The sequence below is a fragment of the Eutrigla gurnardus genome, assembly GCF_963514095.1.
Source record: "Eutrigla gurnardus genome assembly, chromosome: 7".
Taxonomy (NCBI): Eukaryota; Metazoa; Chordata; class Actinopteri; order Perciformes; family Triglidae; genus Eutrigla; species Eutrigla gurnardus.
The window spans coordinates 21,031,512-21,057,128 of NC_139921.1; the positions used below are offsets into that span (position 1 = coordinate 21,031,512).

At 46.1% G+C, this 25,617-nt stretch overlaps 1 protein-coding gene across 2 annotated transcripts in view; it reads right to left on the reverse strand.

The window, feature by feature from the left end:
- The window catches only part of pacrg (PARK2 co-regulated), a 116,291-nt gene that overhangs the window by 85,309 nt on the left and 5,365 nt on the right, over positions 1-25,617 (reverse strand). The window contains exons 1-2 of one of the 2 annotated variants that reach the window (XM_084012750.1): positions 14,098-14,192; positions 11,652-11,786 (exon numbers count right to left, since the gene is read on the reverse strand). In XM_084012750.1, the coding sequence (XP_083868876.1) occupies positions 11,652-11,786; positions 14,098-14,166 (204 nt within the window). In that variant the 5' untranslated portion in view covers positions 14,167-14,192. Of the gene's footprint in view, positions 1-11,651; positions 11,787-14,097; positions 14,193-25,617 lie in introns of those variants that run through there. The other variant, XM_084012749.1, reaches the window with a different exon arrangement.

The following is a 25,617-nucleotide window of genomic DNA, read 5'->3' on the forward strand; positions in this document are numbered from 1 at the left end:
AGGTTCAGGGCGGGCCGAGGTTAACTGCCACTCCCTGACAGCCCTGATGAGAAAGTGATGTGCACAGTGGGAGGTCACTGTGTCAGTCCGCCAGCTAACACCGGCTCATTGGGAACCCGGCACGCTCCATTTAACTTCACAGGCCATCCACATCCTGCATGTCACACACACACACACACACACACATGTTGATGCCCTTGCTCCCACAGTTTCTCCTGTATGGCCTTGCAGCCCCCCCCACCCAGAGTCACTCTGACTCATTAGGGTAATTGAGACAGGTCCTCCTGAGACTAAAGAGCTGCTGAATTGCTACCCACTCGCGCATTTAAAAGACCACTTAATCAACCCGGCGTGCGTCTATGTTTTATTCTCACTCCTTCTCATCAGTCCCCTCCTCTTCCTTGTCATACTTTTCTTTCATTCATTCATTTTTTTTGCCTTCAGTTTGTCTGCATCAGGTCACTGAGTGGCACACTGTTTGTGCTGCTAATTGCCAGTAAGAAAATGATCTAGGGGGGTTTTCTGTCTCGAAACTACAGTCCCCCTGGTGTTGAGAAAAGCCTCCGGTCCGTGGAAGTGTGAATGGGTGACAGAAAAAAGAAAAAAAAATGCTGATTTGTGGATGTTGGTAAGGAAGAAGAGGAGGGGAGATTAAGTGAGGGGAGGAGAGGAAAATCCACCACCTCAGCGATTCCGGGGCCCTGGCTGCTCCGAGCTGACAAAGACACCCAGATTGCGGCCAGAGGTTGTCTCGGCGAAGGCGAGGTGAGCCAGAGCACTATTCATGTAACAAGTCAGATTTAGCAATACTGCTGGGTCAGGTCAGACTTCAGATTGAAGTCGGAGTCACGGCAGGCACCGCGCCGCTCGCCTCTTCTATTGCTCATCCGTCGGAACACAAATTACCGAGCCTTCTTCCTTACACTGAGAAAAATATGGACTGGTTCTTTGTGCGAGTGTGCGTACATGCACTAAATTTACACACACAAATCAAAACAAAAAGTGGGTTTCCTGAAGATGCTGGAGGATGGATGGACGCCCCCCCAAATGTATTGTATTTTCCTCTGAAGACTGCACACAAGCCTCTGGCCCAAGCAGATGAGGACAAAACTGAGATGCTGTTAATCTGCTCGCTTGAAAAAAAGCGATGACAACACAGCGAGTTCAACACACCACCCGGCACAAAACACAGAAAAGGGGGGGCAGAAAACAGAGACCTCTCGCTTTAATCATGCCCTATTTATTTCTCTATTTTTGCCTCTCTTTTGCTATAAAACTCACAATATGTTTTTTTAAACCACCACTCTTTTCTTCCCACAGCGCCACACATCCCCCTCCTTCCTTGTTTCTTATCAGTGACAGGCTGGAAACAGAAGCCAGATAAGGAAACGCCAAAGCCAATACGAGGTGTGGTGGTCGAACACCCAGGCAGATTAGTCATCGACACGTTTGTCAGGTAACAATGGCGAACACGCGGCTCAAACTGGTAAATTGGAACAGAAACAATGGGGTGTATTTCTCCTGGTAATGCATTACGGGCCCTCCGGCATTAACAGCTAGGTCCGGGCACATGCAGTTCCTTTCCCACCCCGAGGTAGGCTGCACAGATTACTAAAATGGAGCTGCTACTACTGTAATCAATTGCCATCACTCAATCAGTCAAACACACATGCATACAAACTTAAATCACTTATTACTGCCATGCTGCCCTCCGCCAAACAGGAGCCCTAAATACTTACGTGGACCAATCGGTGGGAATGTTCTGGTTTGACGCAACAACTTGCTCGAGTGACACCATCAGGGATGATGTATTTCAGGGACAGTTTGCCAATAATTTTGTCATCTATGGTGACACTGTAGTACTTTGCACCGCATCGTGCCGGTAATGTCTCCCGGTGTGCTGCAATTTGTGGATTTGCTTTAAGGTCAAGCTATTTTTTTCCTTCACCTCTGCCACAGATCTTATTATACTTGGAACAGTGCAGCATATGTCACAGTGCTGATTTTTGTCCCCCTTTTTTTGAATGAAAGCTGGATTCAGCTCAAATCCATTGTCTGAGATTCTTTTCTCCCTTCTTGCTCCACGTTTCCTCAATATTTAGGCAACTAGGGCACATTACAAAATAAAAAACAAAGGCTGAGTTAAAGTAGTTAGATATCTTCAAATGACATCCCCATAGCCTGGATCATTTCCCTACACATCAGAGGGAAGCTGATTCTGTTTCTGAACAAAAAGCAAAGCTTTAGATTTGAATACATCACACATTCAAATTCAGATGCCAAACGACACTTTCTCACTTTTTTGTGATCCAATAATAGAATATTATAATAATGTGCAATGTTTTAATCCTAGACCCACCAGTGTCTTAATATCAAGAATCTTGTTGTGAGAGCCATTTTGTTTGTTTGTTTTGTTTCGCCACCTCCCACCACTTGGCGGAGAAGAGCGCTCATTGTAGGTTCTGAGGTAATGAGTACATAAATGCACCTGTGTGTGTTTGGTTGTGTGTAAGACGCCGGAGACAGGCACATAAAGTTTGTATGTCAGAGCTTTATTTTGTCTTTAGAAAGCAGTTGATTTTGAGAAGCTATAATAACTATAACTATAATAATAAAGTGGGGTCACTCCACTTATTTGTGTAACTTGGTACAAAGTTAGGGAACATGAGATCATCTTGCAGTGCATTACACAAGGGTTGTAACATTTCAATGTGTGGAAAAAGGACGGCAACGCGGCGTGAAGCGATATGCATATTTACATATTTTAAACACCTTTGGTGGCATGTAGAAAGTGTCAGGAATTTAGCTGTTGCTTGTCTCACACGCATAGCTGATGAGCCAGTCGTAGGCATTGCTGCTGTTGAAACATTTGTCAAATTAAATGATATAGTGCTGTAATTGCCGAGATACTGTGGACTTAGAAAGTAGTGCACAGAGAAGACTTCATTAAGAAAGATATTCACTTATTACTTTCTCATGATGATTCCAAAGGCAGGAAAATGATGTAAATTTCACTGGAAAGCTTAATATCTAAATAAACAGTTTTGTAAATTAGCTTGTTCATGCATAAGCAGATACAGAATTAGGTGGGATTTATTATTGGTCACTGCATACAGGTGTGCATAAGCATTCTTCATTAATACCCACTACCTTGTGTGTATGGGCAGCTCGTACACCTAGATTTTGTTCTATGCACCCTTTGATAAATACAGCCCATATACTTCAGAGGCTTCTTTTCCCCCAACAGCCCACCAGAGACAAAACTAGAAGTGTATTCTAGTCAGCCACCTGCCACTTGAAATGGCACTTCAATCAAGAGAATAGCCATGAGTTCCACTCCTTTAAAATGTTGCCATTTAGAGTTATTGCAGCTGTAAAAGGGTGAAGACTAGACTAGAGCGTGGAGCATGAAGCCATTCAATGTTTCTCCCAGGCTTTCTCCTTTTTTGTCTTTAAACCAGTAAACCCAATTTAAATTGCATTGTGTTTTAAGAGGATGAGGGAAAATAAAACTGGATTTACAGAAGATTTTGTCCCTCGAAGTTTTCAGGGTGTTTTTTTTTCCCTCCCCCTCCGACAGCTCCCGCTGGCTCGATTAACTATTGATCAGATTTGTGAAACCGAATGTAAATAATTAACAAAAGTGGAGATAGCATCTGCAGTTCTGCAAACATCTTCAATACAGAGGCCTCTGTGTCTCTGATCAATAGGGCGTGGACGGCATGCACATCAGCCGCCGCGAGTACCTCCGCACGGTGGCCACGGAAACGGAGAAAATCACATTTTTATCAGACATCACAGCTGTGTCAGCAAAAAAAAGAGAAAAAAAAACATCAAGACCATAGAAATAATAAGGCAGTGGCTGCTTCATTGTAGATACCAGAGTGGGGGGAAAACCATCCGTCTTTGACATTTAGAGCTAATCTAATTAATTCTCTGACGCGGGCATTCTAACAGGTAATGAAAACTGAAATTGTTGTTGTTGTTGGAGCAGGTGAAGGGGCAATTGGACATTTTCATACGGGAACTCCACCGAGAACGGTGTGCTCCAGTGGAAAATCCGTCATCCTATAAGCAGCTCGGAGGGAAGTGATAGCCCAGTTGTGTCCAACAAAGCTTGTGTAAGTAAAGATGTAACACACTGAAGAGAGAAAAGCGTAAAGCTCCTTGGGGGAAGAAGGAATGTATGGCGCTGTTAGGGGGAACAGAGGAAGGGCCTCTAGGTAACCCTATTTGAATATGAATGCATCCTATGATCCACATCAAGGGCACTGACAGGGGCACCTCTATCTATAGCTACCTCCAGCGGATGTGTGTGTGTGTGTGTGTGTGTGTGTGTGTGTGTGTGCAACTGATCACTCTGCAGCCATCAGCCACTGCATTTTTCCAAGGTACTTTGTACAGTGCATTAATCACAGGGACCCTTGAGCGCTTCCACGGATCCAAATATTCCGACCTTGAGGTTACAAGAAAGACATTAGTCCTGATCCATTCAAAGTATTGGAGACAGGGAGGGGAGCAGAGGGAGGGGGGCAGAAAAGCTTTCAAGGTAATGAAATTCTGCCATCATTTAAAGGAAAAGACTTGTGGGGACAAGCCTGAGCCAGAGTTCGTATAAAAAAAAGAAAAAAAAAAGATTAAATTGGATTTTTTTTTCTTTCCCCCCCCTTTATTTTAAATTAGGCATAAGTGCATGCGGGGGGTGGTTTTTCTTTCTCTTTTTTTCCAACAAAAGCATGATAACAGCATTAACGTCCAGAATGAATCGAATCATTTCCAAACCAATTAACCTTTGACAGAATGGATGAGTGGACAGGAATGAGAATGGTGCAGGGGAGAGACGGAGGCGGGTGGAGGGGAGCATGCAGCAGTGTGCAGACAGGGGGGGGGGGGGGGATACCCCATTCAGACCAACGGCACAAAAACCCAGTTGGTGGACCATCTGAATGGGGAAACGCGCCACGCCACACTTAATCTCACCTCCCGCTCTCCTTGTGTCTCCAACCTGACTGATAGAGGAAGGGGTCTGAAGTTAACCCCACTTATTCTTTATGCTGGCTCTTACTCCCGCTATCTATCCATTTCTATTCCTCGCTCGTTGGCTCACACTCAGCTGCAGCCGGTCCATTAAGTTAATTAAAGGCTCCATTTTGAGCTGGAGCCCGCTAGCAAATACGAGTGCCAATCAATAGATCTCTGGCTTATTTTGTGGGAGGGAGGGGTGACAGCGCTGGTGCTGCATTCGGGGACATGATTTGTAGCCTTGGCAGACAAGCCATGTCCCTCTCTGTCTTGTCCTCTGTCTCTGTCTAATTTGGTAGTCGCCCTGCCCCTTCCACAATCTCCTTCCCGCTCTTCGCCGTGATGTCATCTATCACTTTGCGCTCCCTTCTTTACCCGCCATGCCATCCACGGCTTCTTCCCCCATCTGCCCACGAGGAGTCACCGTCCCCGTGTTTCCCCTATGAGAGAGTGTGTGTGTGTGTGATTCAGTTCGCCATCTGCACAGGGGAGCCAGCTGCGTGGGAGTTCCAGCTGCGGCTGGAGGTGTGGGGAGGATGCGGAGGTAAGTAGCGGAGCTGAGATCAACAGGGTGTCCAGAGGGATGATGTCAGCGAGAGAGGAAGTGGGACAGAAGGGGAAGCGTTTGGAGCGTTCCAAAGATCACTACACAGAAACGAGAAGCTCGTTTGGCACGTGTGCATCCACGTCTGATGGTGTCAACATGAGCTGTGAGAAGAGAGGAGATGATGTTGGGAAGCAGTTGGCCTTTAAAGCGTTGTGTGTGGAACCTTTGCTGGAAAAGGGGATCATGAAAAAATATCGACTCCATTAGGATGCAACTCTGAGCCTCCTATAGGAGCAGCATCACTTCCCATACCCATAAACCGCACTAAAGATTGATTGATTGACATTTAAGTCATCTTCACAAATGAGAGTCTCCAGTGATCCTCCGTTTTCACCAAAGAAATCCATTTCTTGCTATTGTCTCATACGGCAGCGAGAGAATAAGGCCCACAGGCTAAATAACCATCATCAGCTCCATGCGGCGTTCGTCTGCTATGAAAAATGGCCGAGGGCGGCAGGCGGTGTAGCAGTTCAAAATCCACATACAAGCTCTCTCTGCTGGATACCTCCGCTCCAACAGTCCCTCCATTCCGCCAGTCTCACCGGCAGCATGGCAGTGCAGCTCATCGAGCTCCTTCCCAGCAGTCGTTCGACAATTCTCCCCCTCCAGGGGAGGCAGCCCATACAGGCCTTGATGGTTAGCCAGCACTGTTTGTTGGAGGCCTTTTTTCCTTCCTCCACTCCTCCCTCCCTCTTCTCATCTCTCTTATTTCCAGCGAGAATGCCTGGTGCTTTTTCCACTTCTCTAATCTAAACTCCCTCCTTCTCTCTTCTCTCTCCTCTCAGAGAAAGCCCAGGGGGGCTTGTTCATATTCTTTCCTTTTATTGTGTTTCATCTTTTTTCCTTATGACACAGAGCTATCCCCCCCTCTCCCTCCCCCCCCAGAGTATCCAGCTTTCAGCCAGGGAGCTGGAGAAAACGCATGGTTAACCCCATTTTATTCCGTCTATTCAAAGGTTTCCCCGACAAAGCTCCGGTGCTCACAGCCGATAAGGAATCATTCACATGGCGTCGAAAGAGAAGGTTTGGTATGCATTCTACGGAAGTAGCGGAGAAGGTCACTTTCTGCAGGAGCGTGGCATTCGGAAGGAACAGAGCATTTCTAGGCAATGTGGTGCGCCGCGTTGTGCAGCTTTGAAAACAATGGAAGAGCTCACTAACTGAGGCATTTCTACCAAACAGCTGTTGTGGAAGTGCTATGCTGCTGTACCTTTGGCTGGTAACAATAACTGATCTGTAGAACTCCAGGAGATGATTAGGGCAATGTAACAGTACGCGCTTGTCAATCACACACACATTACAACAAATTTAAATTCGATGTGAGACAATCCAACTATTATTGTGTCATAGGCCTTTGCCATGAATGACCTCCACACTGCTGGTCCACACGTACACCGTCAGACAAGTTACAAGTTAAATCATTTACAACGTTGTCCTGAGCAACGCTGAATCGAAGTGACAAAGCAGAATGATGAACCCACGCCGTGTAATATAGCTGTCAAAAAGAAGGGGTTATCAACCATAAGGCATGACACATAAAAATGTAAATGGTCGGATGGGGGGGCGGGGGGATACGGCTCCTGCAATGACCTCATCTCTCTTTCACCCCACTCCTTTTTGCTGTTGCTCTATTTCATTTCCCCGTCCCTCTATCTTTCACCCTCTCCCGTATCAAGCGCACACTCCCACCGCGTTTCTCAAGCACATGCTCCCTCATCCTCGGTCACCCTAACCACCTCATTTCTCCTGCCCTCCCTCCTCTCCAACTCTCACTCTCTGCGTAATTCAATCATCCCAAGGAGATGGATATCCGTCCCCTAGGAGCGCTTACGCTCTCCATTTCCTAAAGCGCTTGATCAGATTAATTGATTGCCCCCCCCCCACCCCCATCTCTGCGCCCCTTCTGTCGACCGAGGCCGGTGCGGTGGCGGAGGGCGGGAAGAAATCAGGTTTGCATTGATATTTTTATGAAATGGCTTTTGCCTTGTGCCCCTAGACAGACCCTGTAAAAGGACAAAGGGGAATAGATAAAGTACATGAGCCAGAAGAGGGGGGGGGGGGGGGGGGGGGGGGGGGGTGCAACATGGTAGGGTGGAAGCCTGCAGAAACAGACAGGCAGGATTTATAAAGAGGACAAAACAACAACCTGGAGCCTACAGGACACACAGAGCTGAACAGGAGATCAAGGGACGAGATAAAGCAAGATAGGCGATCAATGAAACGAAATAAACAAGGCTGTTTAGGGGGTGTATGGTACATGTGAGGTGAGTGTGTGTGTGTGTGTGTGTGTGTGCATGCATCTGTGCACCACGATGGTTGGCTGCAAGCCCGCGGAGCACAGCAGAGGGTAGAGATGGGAGAGTCGAACCAAGTCCCACAGGGAACGCAAGAAGACCTCAACTCATCTATTATAACTGAGAGCCAAGCGGCTGCCATGTCTCCTGATTGCTGAGTCCCTATGGAGCTCTCTCTCTCTCCCTCTCTCCCTCTCTCTCTCTCTCTCCCTCACTCTCTGTCTCTCCCTCTCTATTTTGACCCCTCTCTATCTCTCCCTCTGTTCCCCCTCCTCTATCTCTCCCTCTTTTTGGCAATAGGGATGGCAGTAGATTACGGTGCTGTTCCAGGCGTTTGGCTTCTACGTTATGGCAGGGTCCAAATACATGCACACACACACACACACACACACGCACACAAACACACACACACACACAAACACAAATACACATAGACAGGGCTAGGAACCCGCTCGTCTCTCTCTCTTATCTATCTGCCGCACATGTTCCCCATACGTGTAAAGCTTTTACCTGAGCGCGCCATTACAGTCGAGGCTTTTACCTCTGGAGAGCCAAATTACCTTTCAGATACAACATCCTTTTTTTCAACTTGCCCTTGACATTTAGTTCACTTGCATTTCCCTTGTACATAAGGACTCAGAAACACACTAGAAAACCACACAAACAGACACACACACACGCGCAAAGACCAAAAGTTGCATGTCCCCAGACACACAATTCTTTGTCATAGACTTCATATATTCTATATTCTATTACAGAGATCTTCAACAGGGGGTCCGGGACCCCTAAGGGTACTGCAGGGGGTCCCCCGAAATGATTTGATCCCAAACTTTATTTCTTCCAAAAATGGTAATACACATTACATTAATGTCACCTATATTAAGCAAATACAAATGTGTTTTTTTTAATATTATGTTGTTAAATTGTGATGTAAAAAAATCCAAAATAGAATCTGTAAACAATTATTATTTTAATGGCTTAGCATTGTAAACATACATCATTACATAGTACTGTTATACATGGCACTATAGGCCAACATTATTATTGGCCCAGTTTAATAAGGAACACAATTTTATACGATATGTAATAGGGGGTCCCTCCTGGGTCACTATAAACCTTGGGGGTTCTTGGCCTGAAAACCTTGAAGACCTCTGCTCTATAGTAACATCTACATTCCACTGTTGGCAGGATGGAGAACGCAGCCTTGGCTCATACAATAACCACAAAGATGACCATGTTCAAGAGGTTCATACTTTGCTGTGAAATGCTTATTTTATTGAGAAAAGAGCCCGAGCCTATCGTTAGGGAAATATTCCTCCAATAACACACAGCTCCAGCACTCTTCTTATTGCCATCGCAGATAAAACAAATGGGCAAGGACACCCCTTACTATACTGTATCCACAGGATGTTTTGAAACTATTAAAAAAAACGGTTCGAGCTGCAAAAATAATTGTAGATAATTAAAAATTGATGTTTTCCGTTTCCATAATTAATTACGCACCTTATCATAACTCGATGACGCAATATTTCTGCTCTATACATTCATTTAAATGACTTCCTGTTAAATTAATTGGCTGCTACCAGTTGATCCCACGAGAATCAACAACACACATTGCAGTTATTTGCAAGATATACGCAAGACTGCTCACATAAGCCAATTCTACACTGCCTGCCCAGCGTGAAATGGTGGGGAGCTTTATTTATTGAGTGGCTCTTAAAGAAAGCATTTAGAGAGCCAAAGAGGGCCGAGATATGTTTTTGCTGAGTTATTGGGCGCAACTAAAGCTAAAGCACACGTGAATGTTGGAATAAAGAGGATTCCGAAACGCCAAACTCATTTTGCTTTGTTTCTGCACAAAGCTTGAACAAAGCATGTGTTGTCTAAGCTGATATAGCATATCAAACTGCTGCTGTATGCTGGGGTCTACTCTATCACCTAGCAATCAAAGCCGTCACTTTCCTGAAAATCAGTTTTTAGCTCAAATATAAGTGTGCTTTGAATGTGTTTTGTCGGGAGCGGGCGCCAGAGAGCTCAGTTCTGACATTCAATCAGGCCTGTTTGTGTATTTCATGGTCACGTTGGTCGTTAGATGCTGCGCAGAAACAAACATGTAGACGGCATCTTAGCAGCGCAGCTGAACTCCTGACCTGAATACACGGATTCATCAATACCAGCAGTCAAACCGATACAAATACTGTACAGCCACACGCTCGGGGAGCCGGCCCGCAAACTAAATCAACACACCATTTATTTTTTCTTTCCGAAAGACTCTCTCTTTCTTACTTCACCCCCCCGACTTTATATTTGCTCGTGGGCTGAGCTCTCAGACTGGGATTGATCCGGAGCTGCCGTCTTGAACCTGTGCCCCGAGGGCAGCTCAGTGCAAACACACCGCAGCCCCTCTCCACTTACTCCGATCGCGGTCGCACTCTCGGTTACACTGCACCCCACGTCTGAACCCGCACAACAAACTGCACGCAGCCTCTACCTCAAACAGATTTCAGGGAAACACTAATCGTCAAATAGGAAAAAATGTGTCTCTCCCACTAAAAAAAACAGAAATGTCCCACTGTCAAAGTGCAGACCTAAAAATATGTCTTTGTTTGAGGAGGGTTTTAAAAAATGACTAGCATGTGTATAAGTATTGGGTGAAAATCAATAAGCATAAAAGCTGCATTTGAGATGACAGTTACAATTTCATACACCGCGTCCCATTTGCCGAGCGCTTCTTCATGGGCCGAGCACAAAGGAAATCCATTATTTGTTTGCAAACGTAAATATTCATTTGAACATTTGACATAAATAATTCATAAAAGAGATCTTTTTCCGGTGCGCTCACCTGAAGACAGACAGCTAACTAGCGAGAACGCTCACTACACCCAAACCCACCCTTCCTCCTCTCTTTGAAGTAGGAAAAAAAACGGAAGGAGGCGGCTATAATTTGTTTGATTCATTTATCCTTGCTTACTATGAATAAATGTCATTAGAGTGGGTTTGCTGCGCGGCGGTCGGGAAGTTATGGAATAGCTGGCAGGATACTTGTGGCTGAAATGAAGCAACGCTGGGATTAGAAGAATGCATCCATCCCACACGCACTATGTGTGCAGGAGTCTAACGGCTCTGTGGAGGCTTGTGTATCGACACACACACACACACACACGTAGATACACTATTAGTCCCTATGTTTTGTCGAGGCTGCCTGGAGTTCCTACACAGTTTGTGATTGAAGGATTCTGTGATTGATGCTGGGAGACAGGTGGAGCCTTCAAGTGAGCTAATCTACACTGCCTCCTACAGGACAACACCCCACATTGGACCTGTGGATATGGGAGAAACTCATCACCACCTTCAGCTGAACCAAATAAATGTTGTTTGCGCGGCACCTATCAATTCTTCAACTTGAACCACCAAAGCCGCGTGACAGCGAGGGCGGATTCAAACAGTCGCTTGTGCACAAAATCTTGGATGTTTTCTGAGTTATATTTTCTTCATGGCCAGATTGATTTTTCTTTGCAAGCTTTTAATTAGGCCCCAATAGCTTTATGTTTGATTCAAAAGGGCTTTTTGTGTGTTTAACTGAGAGTACCTACCTCCATTGCAATCCTGACATAATAATAACAATACGTTTTTCTCATGGCAAATTTAGCACATAGTAATTTTGTTAATGGTGCGTCAAAAGCACCAGCATTAGCCAATCCATCCCACAGGGCAGTGCTCCTTCCTACCTTCCATTTAATGTGTTTGCCCGTCCTGGTGTGGTCCAGCATTATAGGGAAATCGCCACGGTCGTAGCGGCTGCGGAAAACGGTCGGCTTGGAGGGGCGCTCCTTAAAAGCCCCTGAAGGCGGGGGACCCACCACCTGGTCGGACACAAAAGGGGAGAGGATGGGGGATGAAAAGACAGCAGCGAGGTGGAGACAATAAAACAGAATGAGACACACACAGCTCTCTCACACGGCAAGTGAGAGGGTTGTTTAATGAAATCAGAATTGACTGTGTTTTCTCCGACAAGAATAAAATCACTCCCACTGCCTCTTCTTAAAAGTAATTCGGGGAGACACATGTGCCTGCTCCTCTGCTCCTCTAAGGAAGGCAAAGCACAGATAGTGTGTGTGTGTGTGTGTGTGTGTGTGTGTGTGTGTGTGTGTGTGTGTGTGTGTGTGTGTGTGTGTGTGTGTGTGTGCGTGTATTGGTCCTGTAGCCAGAGGCACTGCAAGAAGCATTGTTAGGATCATCTTTTTCTCTCCCTCATACTGGAATGTGCTATAACTGCGACGCTGAAAGCCAATGAGACTCTGAACACATCAGCCATTGTGTCAGCTGCTATTGTTGTGCGGGCCACTGGTGGTCGTAGCCCTACAACAGACGCTGGGCTCACATTACAGGAGAATCGGGGGTCGATTTAACCCCGATTCACCCCCTCTCGACAGGCGGAGAATATCGCAATATCGTGTAACACGTGTGACATCTGGATTATTACGATTGCTACAAAAGATGATGTGTTAAAACAAGACACATAATATAGGAGTCTTAAAAGGACCAATTACCCCAAAATACCTTCAAAGAAACTCTCGTACTCCATGGAGGAGGTGACTTTTCACTGAAGACCCAACGGTTAGGTTGTTCAAGTGTGGAGCCACTCGTGTATTAAAGAATATGAATCGATTGGATTCCGTGGCAGTGGACGAATGACAGAGCCAATCGTGTCCCTTGTGTGCGTCCCTCACCATCTGTGTCACGCTGCCACACGACTGGCAGATGTGTTGCTGTCATTAATCCTCAGATTACTACCCATTGAGAAAGTGCAGTTTTTTTGCCGCAGCAGCCCCACAGGCAGAGAGCGGAGCGGGACTGCGATGTGTTATCTTTGGCAGGACTGTCGAAGACGGCGCCGTGCAACTCGACATTTTGAAAAGGGTTTTTAATCTATTAGTTTAGTTTGCCGCGTTACATCATCCATCCGTGTTGCCCGTTTGTTGCATAATTCAAAAACAAAATAGATCGAAAGGGAGCCCGGGACGACAGGAATGATGCAACGCGGGACAGAGTTGCGGTTGCACGTGTGACTTAGCTGGTGTCGTCGCCGGGCCTCGAGAGAGACGAGAAGAAAAGGAGAAACTATTATGAGTGGCTCTGAGTGAGTGTCTCAGAGCGCTCACTGCATTTAAACAGCCCTAATGCACCGTGGGATTGCGGCGCAGTCATTTCAAATGAATCTGTTTGGAGCATTTGTTTACCATGCCAGGGATTGCTGAATAATATTGTGCTGAATTAATAGGCGCAGGTTTTCATACCTGCAGGAGAACGACTACCTTAACGAAATGTCTGTGACTAACAATGCATGTAAAACACAAGAAAAAGGGCACTTTTCGGCGCTTACTATACTAACCTAAAAGAAATCCATCACAACAACGGATACATACGTATATGCCTGCTACGGTCTTTTTAGTTGCAGCTTTCAATTTGTGTATGGTAATAGTATGCAACGCCGTGTTTAATCGTGTGGTAACACAACATTTTTTTGTGAATTTGCAATTAAGTGTCAGCTTGCTTCAGGAGAATACTGATTCTGTCTCACATACATCGCAAAGTATAAGCTTAAAACAAGAATGCAATGCCTTCTGTTGTTTCATTTTCTACCCATCAATATCATCTATTTGTCTCCCCTCTCTCCTCTTCCTGTCACTGCAGGAGCTGCTCTGCAACTTTCCCCATCGCCCTGGCAATAGGAAGCTGTAAAGCTAGCGAGATCAGTGCTGCTCCAGTCTGCAGGAGTGACAAAGCCCTCATATCCAGGTAGCTTCGACGGCAGTTGAGCCACGCTGCACGGGCAGGCTAAAAATAGCTCAGACTGGGCGGCAAGGGGAGAATGAACCCAGACTGCAATGACTGGCTGAGCAGCTTTTATGGTCAGGAATGATGACGCTGCAGTCACTTCCACGGCCCGAGGTGTTTCCGAACTTCACATCCATTCCCCCTCTTCTCTCTCTCCAGTGATCATCACTTGCAGGCAACGCACAACAGCCACGATATACAGTACATGTATGCACAATGGGGGATTTTTCTCACGGCTGTGCACACAAACGCAGATTCCCTTTCCTTGCTACTCATGTCGGCTGCCTTTCATTGCAGCAGCATTGCGGATCCTAGCCGCGTGGAACAGATTATCACCTGCCGGATTCCTGACGCCATCCCGATGATCCGCCTGCTCACGCTCTGCTGTGTCGAACGTGACGACATTCTGGTCGAAAGAGAGAAAAGGGCGCTATCACTGAATCCCAAATCTTCAGCCACTTGCCAGGTTGCTGTATAAAAACTTGTTCCTTATGTTTTGGAGCCTCTCGAGGACAGGGCACAGCACGCCGTTCAGATAAGATGCACACGGCGTCTGCTTTGAGGAAATAAGTCCATAAGGTCTGTCAGCTTGTATGGGTGAGCATGCATTGTGGCAACTCATTTTAGACTAGCTGTGCTGACGACGATAACTGCTGGAGATTCTGCTGTACTGTATCCTCAACACATTGGAACCGCGGTGTGTTATTTCAGTTTTGTGCTACCCTGCCTGCGTTTGCTGATGTGTGTAGCCACGAAAGGTGATAATCCAAAATTCTTCCCTGTTCTAAAACACTGGCATAAACAAAAACACAAAAGGAGCCTCAGCCTATAACAGACCTATACAGGGAGATAACATCCCACCCCTGAGTGGAGGCTATAAAGCGAGCCTGTGAGGCGACAGACTATAGAACAGAGATAGAGGTGGTGTACGGCAATAAAGGGAGGAAGTGTCTGTTTTGTGTGCCCCTGGTGCACACATCAGGGAGTCATAACAAGGCAGTGCTGGTCAGATGAGCTCCAGGCTGTCATTTCTCTCCTTCGCCTTCACTACACCTCCAGATCCGTTTCCTCCCTAATACCGTTGTCCACTCCAACTAGCTCCACCGTAAAACCTAGATCCGCAGGAGGCAATAACACATAAACATGCACTCATGCACGCACTTGCTGACACACCACACATGCTGGGCTCCCGACGGGCGAGCCCCTGCAGACGTGATTGAGCACCGGCAGGGCCCCTCGTGCTCCTGTCATTTATAAAAGGTGTCACCCCGAGAAACAGAGATGCTCCCTCTAACCTTATTAGTATGGCTCTCTCACCTGATTTTGACACAAAGAGTGGGTGGGGTAGTCCAAAGGTGGAAAAAAAAAAAAGGAAATTGAGAAAGAGGATGAAAGGTGAAGGGTGAGTTAGGCCATAGAGAGAGACAGAGACATGAGGAAGCTGGAAATATGAGAAAGAGAGAGTGACAAAATCATGAGATAGAGAATAGAGGAGGGGGGGCGAATAGTAGGGCGTGAATAGTGGATATGACAGGAAAAGGGAGAAGGGGAGACAAGAGGTGTGGCTCATCAATTCTGAGGGTGAGATCAGCGTGGCGGGGCTGCTGCAGCATGTAGGTGATCCATCACTGTGCCTGGGCCTCCAGCTGCAGCGCTCTCTCTCCCTCTCTCTCTCTCCCTCTCTCTCTCGTCTGTCCATCTCTCTGCCATATGCCGCCACCCCAAAAACACCTCTGAATACCTCTGATAAATGTCTGGTGAAGGGCTGTCAATTCTTTGTCAACCCCCGCGTCGCCATCACCCGCCGCACATTTCCTCAAACGACGTCCTCATTAATCTCCCTTTTTCATTTTCTATCCACTTCCTGTTATGCTTCTGCCTCTCACCTGTCAGGGCAAGAATGCATTTTGTGGCATTGTATTTGTGGTGACGGTGGGGGGGGGGGGACAAGGGCGCCACTGCACAGAGGTGCATTGCATCACCTGTTCACTGAGGCAGCAAACGGGGGAGGCACCCACATGCTCTCCCTCCCCCTCTCTCTGCATTTCACTGCTATTGAAATGAGGCTGCATACAGTAGGCCGGCTTTCCTGAAGGAGGAAGCAGCGTAGGTGAGTCACAGAGGATGGAATAGACAGGCCGGGGCTCTCCTGATAAGGTCAGCTTGCACATCGCTGCCACAGGCAACAAAATTAGCTCTCTTTATTTACAGCGCATTTCCAGCCGCAGCCCTGTCTGCTGCCTGCCGGCCGGCCACCGGGGACGCTACCTGGGCTAAAAAGGTGTGCACTCTGTGCTCAAACCGCATTTAAATGAACGCTGACAAAATGATGGAGGTGTTTGGGTTGCGAGGGGATCTCTGCTCCGTAGAAACAATCGTTCGACAGCATAGCCTTTCCTTTACTCGTTCCCTCTGCAGGGCAAAACGCAGACTGGTGGGAGGCTGATTCCATTCAGGAGATGAAATCTGCAATGTTTGTGCAGCACTCCATTAATTCCTCATGACCAAAACAGCAAGGCGTGCAATCAGTCTGTGAGTAAGTTTCATTATGTGCAGAAATTAGCCCCGTTGTAAGAGACAAGGTCGGATGAGAACAAATGAGCGCGGAGCTCTCACTGGACGGGGGGGGTGGGGGGAGCGCCGACTGATGAAAGGTAACAGAGTCTTTTGTTTCTGAGCTCGCAGGAACAGAAAGGTATGCTTTACAATCGTCACACAAGGGGCAGGGATGTTGGTAATGAAAAATGACGACACGGCGATGGCAAAGGCGACGCCGCACACCTCGTGTCACTACAAAGACGCGGAGATGAAGCAGGTGACAGCCACCTAGTAGTGAACCGCGTGCAAGAGGGATAACTTTAAAAGAAAGAACTTCAAAAAGAGCAGCTTCAAGCGCCGAAGAGTGCCCCGCTGTTTTCTGTCTCCTCTGGTTTAACCCCATCACTTAAAAGAACGGCGTAGACACAGAGAGACGTTAACTGGGTGCGAAAAGAAAGAGTTTGGAGGTGGGAGTGCGAGGGGGAGGAGAGTTAGTGAAAGGGGCTCTGCGTGAGTGTAAGGAAAAAGAGAGTGAGCAAGACAGAACGAGGGAGAGGGGGGGAGAGCGAGTATTTTCCAACTTCTCTGTGTGGCCCACTTATCAGCCAGGCAGCAGGGCAGCCGTGTGCTCACAGAGCCCTATTGGCTGATTCATATCGCCAAACCACAGTTGAGATGGTGGCTCAGAGTGAATCAGCCCGCGTGGCGGAGGCAGAATAGAGCCACTCGGACTATTTGTCAAATGAACGAGGGAAAGCACATGCGCTAAGCTCACGAGGCCAAACATGCACATTGCTTGACTCACTCAAGTATGAACTAAAGCTAAGACATACATGTATGAGAAACTTTTTTTTTTTTTTGCAGCAAAATAAAAACGGCAGTTTGGGTCATTTGTGTGTGTTATTTTCTGTATGCATGTAGTGTGTCTACAGTATGTTTGTATGTCAGCGAAGGTGGGTTGTTAAGAGAGCGGGGTGCTCACTGATCCAATGCTTTGTCTTTACAGCCTCAATCAGTGACGGAGGCATTAAAACACTAAGTTGGGCCATGAAATTAATGAGACACAGAAGGAAAACTACATCCCTGACCTGCTGCAGTTGCCACTTCTGCTGCTGATAAAGAAGAATTTAACTGTCCTCCCAATTTGACTAGCCAAATGACTAGCTTCTTGTCAATAAAAATAAAAAAAACGCCTCATAAATGCATTTAATTTGTGGTGGACTCGAAAAAAAAACCCCCACCTCATAGAATATTAATGTTGGCTCTTTGTCTTGGAGTGGTTATGGGGGTGCGGGTCCACGGCTCAGAATAGCTGCATGACTCAGCCAAAAAGTCTAAACCCTCAGTTTGTTTTGCAGGTAAGGAGACGGTCGTCGAAGCAGATAAGGAGGCAGTGGTAGAAATAAACAGCCAGACGGGGAGATACTGAGATGGGCGAGCGGGCTGGAACCAGGCGAGGAGATGAGTAGATAGACAGTGAGATAGCGGGCGAATGGAGCTGTGACTTTAAAGAGGAAGCATCAGTGGGAGTTGTGGAAGGTTTGATTCGGCAGCGAATGGGCCCATAGGGAGAGGGATAGGCAAAAGGACACACCCGGAGCAGCAAGAGGCCATCGATTTTGCCACAGAGCCGCAGACAGACAGGCGCATAGATGAGAGAAGGGAGAAGCAGTTCAATCCACGGGGTCACCCCGTCACACCACCCTACAGCCACACACACACATTCACAGGTGCCACAGGTCGCCTGGCACCGGCTAATTCCTGAGGGGTGGAGGGAGGCGGGGAGAGATAAGCAGACGGCACATGGCAAGAAATGCAGGTTCTGCCTCCGATATGGAATATTGTTTAACAGTGGAAAAACATTATCTAGGTGATTAGTATGTATTGCAGAATGAACCTCGGGCCCTTGGTCTTATCGGACGCCCAGTGTGGCTTTCTAGTCCTGGAAATCAGTCTAGCTGCCTGTAAGACCGTCTGCTAAAAATTATGCTGGGAGGTTTGCTAACAGAGACACCATGCTGAGACCAAAGCATGGCATGGTCTGAAATTTGACCTTTACATAAATTAAAGGGGTGGGGGACTAGATACCCAAGACTGCCAAACTTCACACAAACACATTTTACATCCTCCCTCTCTACTTCTGTTAACTTCTTCAGTGTAAAGTGAATTGCTTCTGAATGCAAACTTTGTTTACGCAGCAGACTGTTTTTCCAAAGAGAATGACTTGAGTAACATTGCTGTGTTACTGGTAGTCTGAATATAGCATACACGCCTGCAATCACGCAGGCAAATAAATACAAATGAAGCCGAGGCAAAGACCTGCCCAAGGCACTGTTCCCCATTCATTTATCTATCTATCTATCTATCTGCTTCGACACCTCCTGCTCCGCATTGGTTGTCAGTGAAACTGGTGTGCAGGCTATTAGCATGTGTCTTTCGGTGCCACCTCCTCAATCCCACACCTCTGATGACAGGCATAAATTAGGGCTGTGTGAATGTGAGAATGTGTGAGTACTAAATAAAGGACGTGCTACAAAAACAGCCAGGAGAAAGATCTTTTAGACCCCTTTTAGACAGACGGTTCTGCTGTAATGGCGGGAATGCTGCGAAACAGAGCGTTTAGATAGAAAATGTATATTATTTATTATTTATTGTTTAGATAGCACCCCGGCGTTGCGGAACGTGCGAGACGTCCCACAGCGCACCCGCAGTCTCGTCTGTGGAATACGCCGTGTGACGTATTCAATGGACGTCGGAAATCTGATTAGCTCCATGCATCAAATCAACTACGGAAGGTGAACTTTTGCTCGTCTCGCATATTTACGCGACTCTTCAACCGCAAGCAATGTTGCCGTGCATCATAAACATGTCGATGCGTATGACGTGTTACCGGCGTTTTATCATCTTCGGATCTACGCTTTGAGCTTGTTATATCCTGGTAACGCTTCTTCACTACGTCCCGTGTTTTCTGCCTCAGGTGCTCGGAGCGTTTAGATAGCACACCGTATCACCTCGTCTCACCTCTGATGCGACTCTGTGACTACCTCCGGTGCCGTCTCAGAGGCGTAATATTCTGTTACACCTTTTCCGCCTCGGCGAGCGTTTAGACTGACGACGGGGCGGAATACTATCGCAACGAAAAGGTAGTCTAAAAGGGGCTCAAGATTAGGAGAGTATTAGTGCTTACTCTTTAGGTAAGAGTTAAATAAGACTTCCCAAGTTCAGTCGGAGCAGCAAAATCATAAAACGGACACTCTATTTAAGAGGTGTGCTACGTCATCCGCTCTCTCCTAAATCATATACGGTCTCCAGTATCTTTCCCCTCCACTCACTCTAATTTCCTCTCATAAAAACGCTGCCTTCGACGACTCTCCTTGGCTTGAATTTTTATCTCTTTTTGTGGGCCATCTCAGAGGGATGTTGTCAAGGTAATATGATGATGACCCTTCGACTACTCATTAAATCACTCAGTATAAGAGCATCAATTAAATACCTAAAATGTTAATGTAAAACTATAGCCAAGACAGTACAGACAACCTTAAAAAAAAAAAGAAGAAGAAGTAGCGAGGAGTTTTACTTTTATCCGTTTCAAATAAAGGTCTAAATCGCAATCTTTTTACATTAGCACTCACATCAGCAATCGTGTCACAACCTTATCCAGACAGCCAGACAGACGGTCCAAACAAAGTCAGTTAGATCAGACGCTAAATAAATGGGTGTCAGAGTGACAGATGGAAAGTTGAGCATCTGTCACTGTACCGAACCGTTTGGCTGAAATCAAAGGGAGACGAGGGGCCTTCAAAGGGACAGGCGAAGCCGAGTCCGAGGCCAGACATGCTCGGGTGTGCTCTGTAGATAAGGGCCAAGAGGTTATATTGCTTTTCTTCTGTCTCTCCCTTTGTTCTCCTCTGTCTTAAGGGAGTGGGGAGGAAGAGAGGGGAATGACAAAGGGAAAAACTAGAAGGGAGAGAGAATGAGACATGAACAGGTTGCCCGCCTCCCTCTGCCGCGCTGGTCAAACCCTTGTTAGAAGAATTTGCTTGGTGTTTCCGGATGGCGCGGGTAATGAGCAGGAGGTGGCTGGAGCGGAGAGGTGCCAGGCCCTGATGTGGATCATTTCTGACAGTATCTGAGTACTTTTACCCTCTGGCATCCCCTTTTGCCGCCTTCTCCAGCTTGCCACGGCGGAGCAGTTGCCTCCAGCGTGTACCTTCGACTGGGAGCACTTCAACTCTGCTGGATGCGAGGCGGGAGCTAAATAGCAGAATAATCCTCAATGGGATTCTGAAGGGTACGTACACACTACTGCACATCTCAAAGGGTTTGTAGGTTAACTTTCTTGGCTCTGGGTGAAGAACACAGATCTGCCCTGGAGCGCCGTCTATGATGCCGGCTGCTGTGTTTTTCAGTGTGCCAAGATGGTGGAACAGGTGCACTTCCCATCTTCTCTTTATAGAGAATTTTCCCCTGAATAAGTATAACTTTATATTGCAAAATACTTATTTCTTAACATTTATTACAAGATACTACCATGCTATGCGTGGTGGAGTGTGCCATTGTCTTGGAGGGATTACAGACATGCAGCCCATTTCGGTCTCCCCACTGGTCAGCAAAAATTCAAAAGGTCAGGCCAATGTTATTGCATTGATGGTCATTTTAAAAAGATTTTCAAAGTGTGTGCGTGTGTGTGTGGTTGCAAAACAAAGGCCACCATTTGGCATTATTGGATTGGAACGACAGTGTTGTCAGATACATTGATTTTCCTGGGACTGCTTCTTATTATGTTGATGTAGGCAGTATGTGAGCTGCCACATAGGACCCTGTAGTAAAGTGTGCAACACCTGCCTACACTAATAAGGGCCTATTCTCCTCTAGCAAGGACAAGTCAGTCGGATGGATGATAATGATGGAGGAAGGGGGAATAAAAGAGTAATGTCCTGTCAGTTTAATACACTTAAGCTGAGTCTGGACATTAGAGCCGTAAGTGCCGCCTGTAACGGGCACATAAAAGACACAGGTCACACACACCGCGACAATCTGGTAAACAATATAATGTAAACACTTGATGAAGATTGACTTAAATTGTAAGTAACTGAATTAAGCAAATTCAATTAAAACGCTGTAACAAAAGGGGTCAGAGTGCCTTGAAAAGCCAATTAGCAGCATTTGTCAGCTATAAAAGATGTCTGACTATCAGTACTTTAACATTGAGCTCTAAATTGTTTATCGTGTCGAGACTTTTATGAGGCTCATTTCCCAGTTTGTACATCCTCGATTCCATTCCTATATTTTCTGACTAAACCTGTTTTCACCCTCCTGTCTGAAACACTAGGTCTATTCTTTGATTTTTAAATTGCCCTGTTGTTATTTATGAATGATCGCCATTATCACATTTAGCCCTCCCTACCTCTATCCGACTGTGAGATTAGCTGTCGGATCATGCTCTTTAGATTGAATCGTCGAATTGACGACTGTTCGGGGTCACCCCCAGATTTAACCTGCAGCGGGTTATCATTGCAGATGGACGGCTTGCTGGGCGCTTTAACCACAGCACCTCTGCGTGCAAGGCGCTAATCTGGTCGGTTAACGAGGGTTGGCAAAAAAATAAATGCATTGGCATACCGAGCATGTTCAACATAGCAACATGAAAGTATGTCCATGTTGGACATGCTCATCTGTGCTTTTAATATGACTGAGACGAAATGAAGCCGGCAGTCTTGCTCTTGATAAGGGAAGGACATCGCTCATAGAAGAGGCAAAGGTCTGGATTTCCTCTGCACCGGTTATCGCATGACATAGGGCTAATTAACTCTACGGCAAAAAGATAGAGGCCCTGCAAGGAGCAATAAACATTCTCCATTAAAAGCCATCTAATTAGAATGCAAGCTACAAGGGCTTGAAGGAGAACATAACAAACACAGAGGCCAGTGTAATTGTCAACCGAGCTCTGAGGAAAGCAAACATAATAGACATAATCAGTCGAGCCTACGAGGCCATGATGGAACGCCGGTGAAAGTACTTCTCCATATTCTGACTGAAGTTTCCAGATGGTGTTTTCCTCAGCCACGGAAAAGGTCACAGACGTTTCAGCAGTCATGCACTTCATATGGGGTGCCATCAATTATAACCTCATCTATCTGATACCTGGTGGGGGGGAGCACGAAGCACACAAACTACTTCTTATAAGTTCGACCATATTCATCCTTAGTGGATGTTAAGATTTTCAAAATGAGAGAAATTCTCATTTTCTAGCAGATCAAAGATATGTCTCAAAACGAACCGGCGTTTTAATTACCATTTCATAGATGACAAACATATTTAAACAATGCTGAAAAGGTACTTCTATTTGGGTCAGTCTTTTCCCACTGCTCTTAAAAGTAAAGAGCAAGGCAAGCAAAGTCAACAAAGTCAAAGTTACGGGCGGGAAACTGTAAGATTTCCAAGTCGGCTGATGATCTGTCCACTCAAGGCCTTTAGGTGCCGTGGTTGATCGATAGTAATGGAAACGCCACGAGGCCTACAGAGCCCCATTGCCAATTTAACCTTTTTTTTTTTTTTTTTTTTAACCATGACTCAATTCTTCCTCCAATAACCCGGCCGCTTACCGGGATGGACTACGGGCTTCTGGTGCTGATAAGACAAGCGTGTAGGAGCAGAGGGAAGGATGCAGGGAAAAATAGTTTCAGTGTGCAGGAGGATGTGTGTGCGTCTGCAAGCACCAACGGTTTTGAAAACGTTTCCGCGGGGCAGTTCAAGTGAGGCAGGCAAGCAGACAGACAGGTGAAGGAGTCTACAGCGACAGGGGAAACTTGCTCAATTTGCCTTGACTTGGGCCTCCTCCACACACACACACACACACAACACACACACACACACACACACACACACACACACACACACACACACACACACACACACACACACACACACACACACACACACACACACACACACACACACACACACACACACACACACACACACACACACACACACACACAAACACCCTACCGGCTTCGTGGCCGATTTATGTATCACGCTGGGGCACATTATGAATTCCTGTGTCAGGTAAATGTGTTGCGAGCGATGGGGAAGAATGATTTTGACTGCGCTAGAAAATAATAAACAAACAGATTCATCTCCATAAAAAAGCTTTCAAGGGTTCACTCTTGGTCAATAACCAGCAATCCATATCACTGATGACGGGCGTCTTTCTATCTCCTTCTTCTCCTGGTTTTCATGTTCTGCTCATTATTATTTCCCCGCCCCACGGCGTTGCAGGGGATAGCAGAACCACGATACACATCCGACGGCTAGACAAACGTTTAAAATCTGGATACATTCTAAACCAAATTAAATGTAAGAATATGTTTTAACTGGGTTTATATTGCAATTTAAAAAGATATTACATCTAATTGTGCTTCGCTGAAATTCTCGACTCATTAAAACCCCAATCAAGGCTCAATTCTAAACTGTCACTTGTTCAATTTGCTCAGATAGCTTAATTCATTAAGACGATGTTCGGTGGTTATGAGCATCAAAGGCAAATAGCTGAGATGGGAATCGACACGTCCCAACATTAAAGTGCATCTGTGTTCTGTTTCATCGTATTATTTGGTTCTTATTAGCAACTATTATATTGATGGTTTTATTATTGCGCACAGTAATTGTCTAGTAACCCACGGTTTCTCAGCATAAAATGTTTTCATCTTTAGGGACCTGCCTGGTTGAATGAAGGTTATTCAGAGAGAGACAAAGAGGGAGATGAAGACAGAGAGAGGGGGGGACGGCATAGGAGGCTGAGACATCTGCTCAGGTATATAATGATGATGCTGTGGGGGAGGAAAGGAATAAGATATGGAGGTCACGTTTGCTAGCATGGAGTCTCCATCTGTCCCCTGGGGTTAGGGGGGTGGGCCAAGGATGACGGCGGGGCTGGGGAGAAAGGGGTTTTGGCAGAGTTGTGGGTAGGGTTGTAGCAGACTTAGGGGGAGATGTTTGCCAGCTCAGTTTTTCATCCCAGAGGTCTGCAACCAGTGAATGAGCAGGTGTTATAAAAGCAAGTCTATAGGCTCAGCAATCTGCAGACCCTCGCAGGCCAAAGTTGAGGTCGGGGTTAAGGCGTAGTTTGTATCGATTCGCCCTTTCAGGGGAACTGTGCAATGCAGCGTCTTAAAGAGGATCATGTCCATATTTTTGCGCCTGTGTTATGTGGCGTTATAGGACACAGCAGTGTAGAGACATTTACGGCTGGTGGGTCTTTTCATCAAGGAAAACCGCTTTGTGGCACTTAAGACCCTGGAGGTAACCTGAGGTAACATTACATAAAGAGGTAACATCACAGGATGTGTTACGGCGAACATGCAACCAATTACAGACGACACAAATCAATTACAGGGCATGATGATGATCTGAGGTCACATATTCCACATCTTCAGGAGTCTATAAATCAATGTTACGCTACCTAAGTGATTGATCCCATTTCAGCTTGTAATGGAAATAATGTTTTTACTTAAACAGACAGAAGGATTCATTATGCGTGGTTCCACACCTCTGAATCGCCACCTGTGCCTCTGATATATATTCAGCAATTCAAATATGTCTGGTGGACTGTCCTTAATGCACGGTTATCACCATCTATACAGCCAAAGTGTTTAGGAATACATTGTTTAGTAGAGTACAGTGGTGGAAGAAGTACTCTGAAGTAATGCCAAAATATACAGATTCTGTTACAAGTAAAAGTGTTGCATTCAAATAGTACAATATTTCCATCCGATATGTAGTGGATTACGAATTAAATGAAATACTCAAGTACAAGTACGCGAAACTCAAAAGATTGACACATTTAAATTAAAAACATCGAGGCTCTGATATTGTGCATGCTTGCTCAACTACATGTTAGGTGGAATGTAAAGTACTAGAAGACCAGGGCTGCTTTGAGGCAATATTGAATTTTTTTGTTTTTTACTATTTTTGAAGTTGATTTGACAGGTATCTCATTTGCTGGATTGGCAAAAAAAAACAGATATATTTGAAATGATTATACCATGCAAAAACAATTTCATCCATATAACTCACTCGTGCAGCATAACTCAAGAAAATCAATGTTTCTTATTTCCTTTCTCCCCATCAACACCGACGTTCACATTCACAGCATGCGTATTCGTGTCCATTCATGTCACAACACTATGCAGGTGTTTGCGCTCGCCCCCTAATCCGCTATTTTTCTGTCACCAAGCTCTCTTTCTCTCTGACACAGAAAATAACAGCTTTGTTCTCCTCTCCGTCTGAAACACAAGGTGACGACCTCCCACCAGA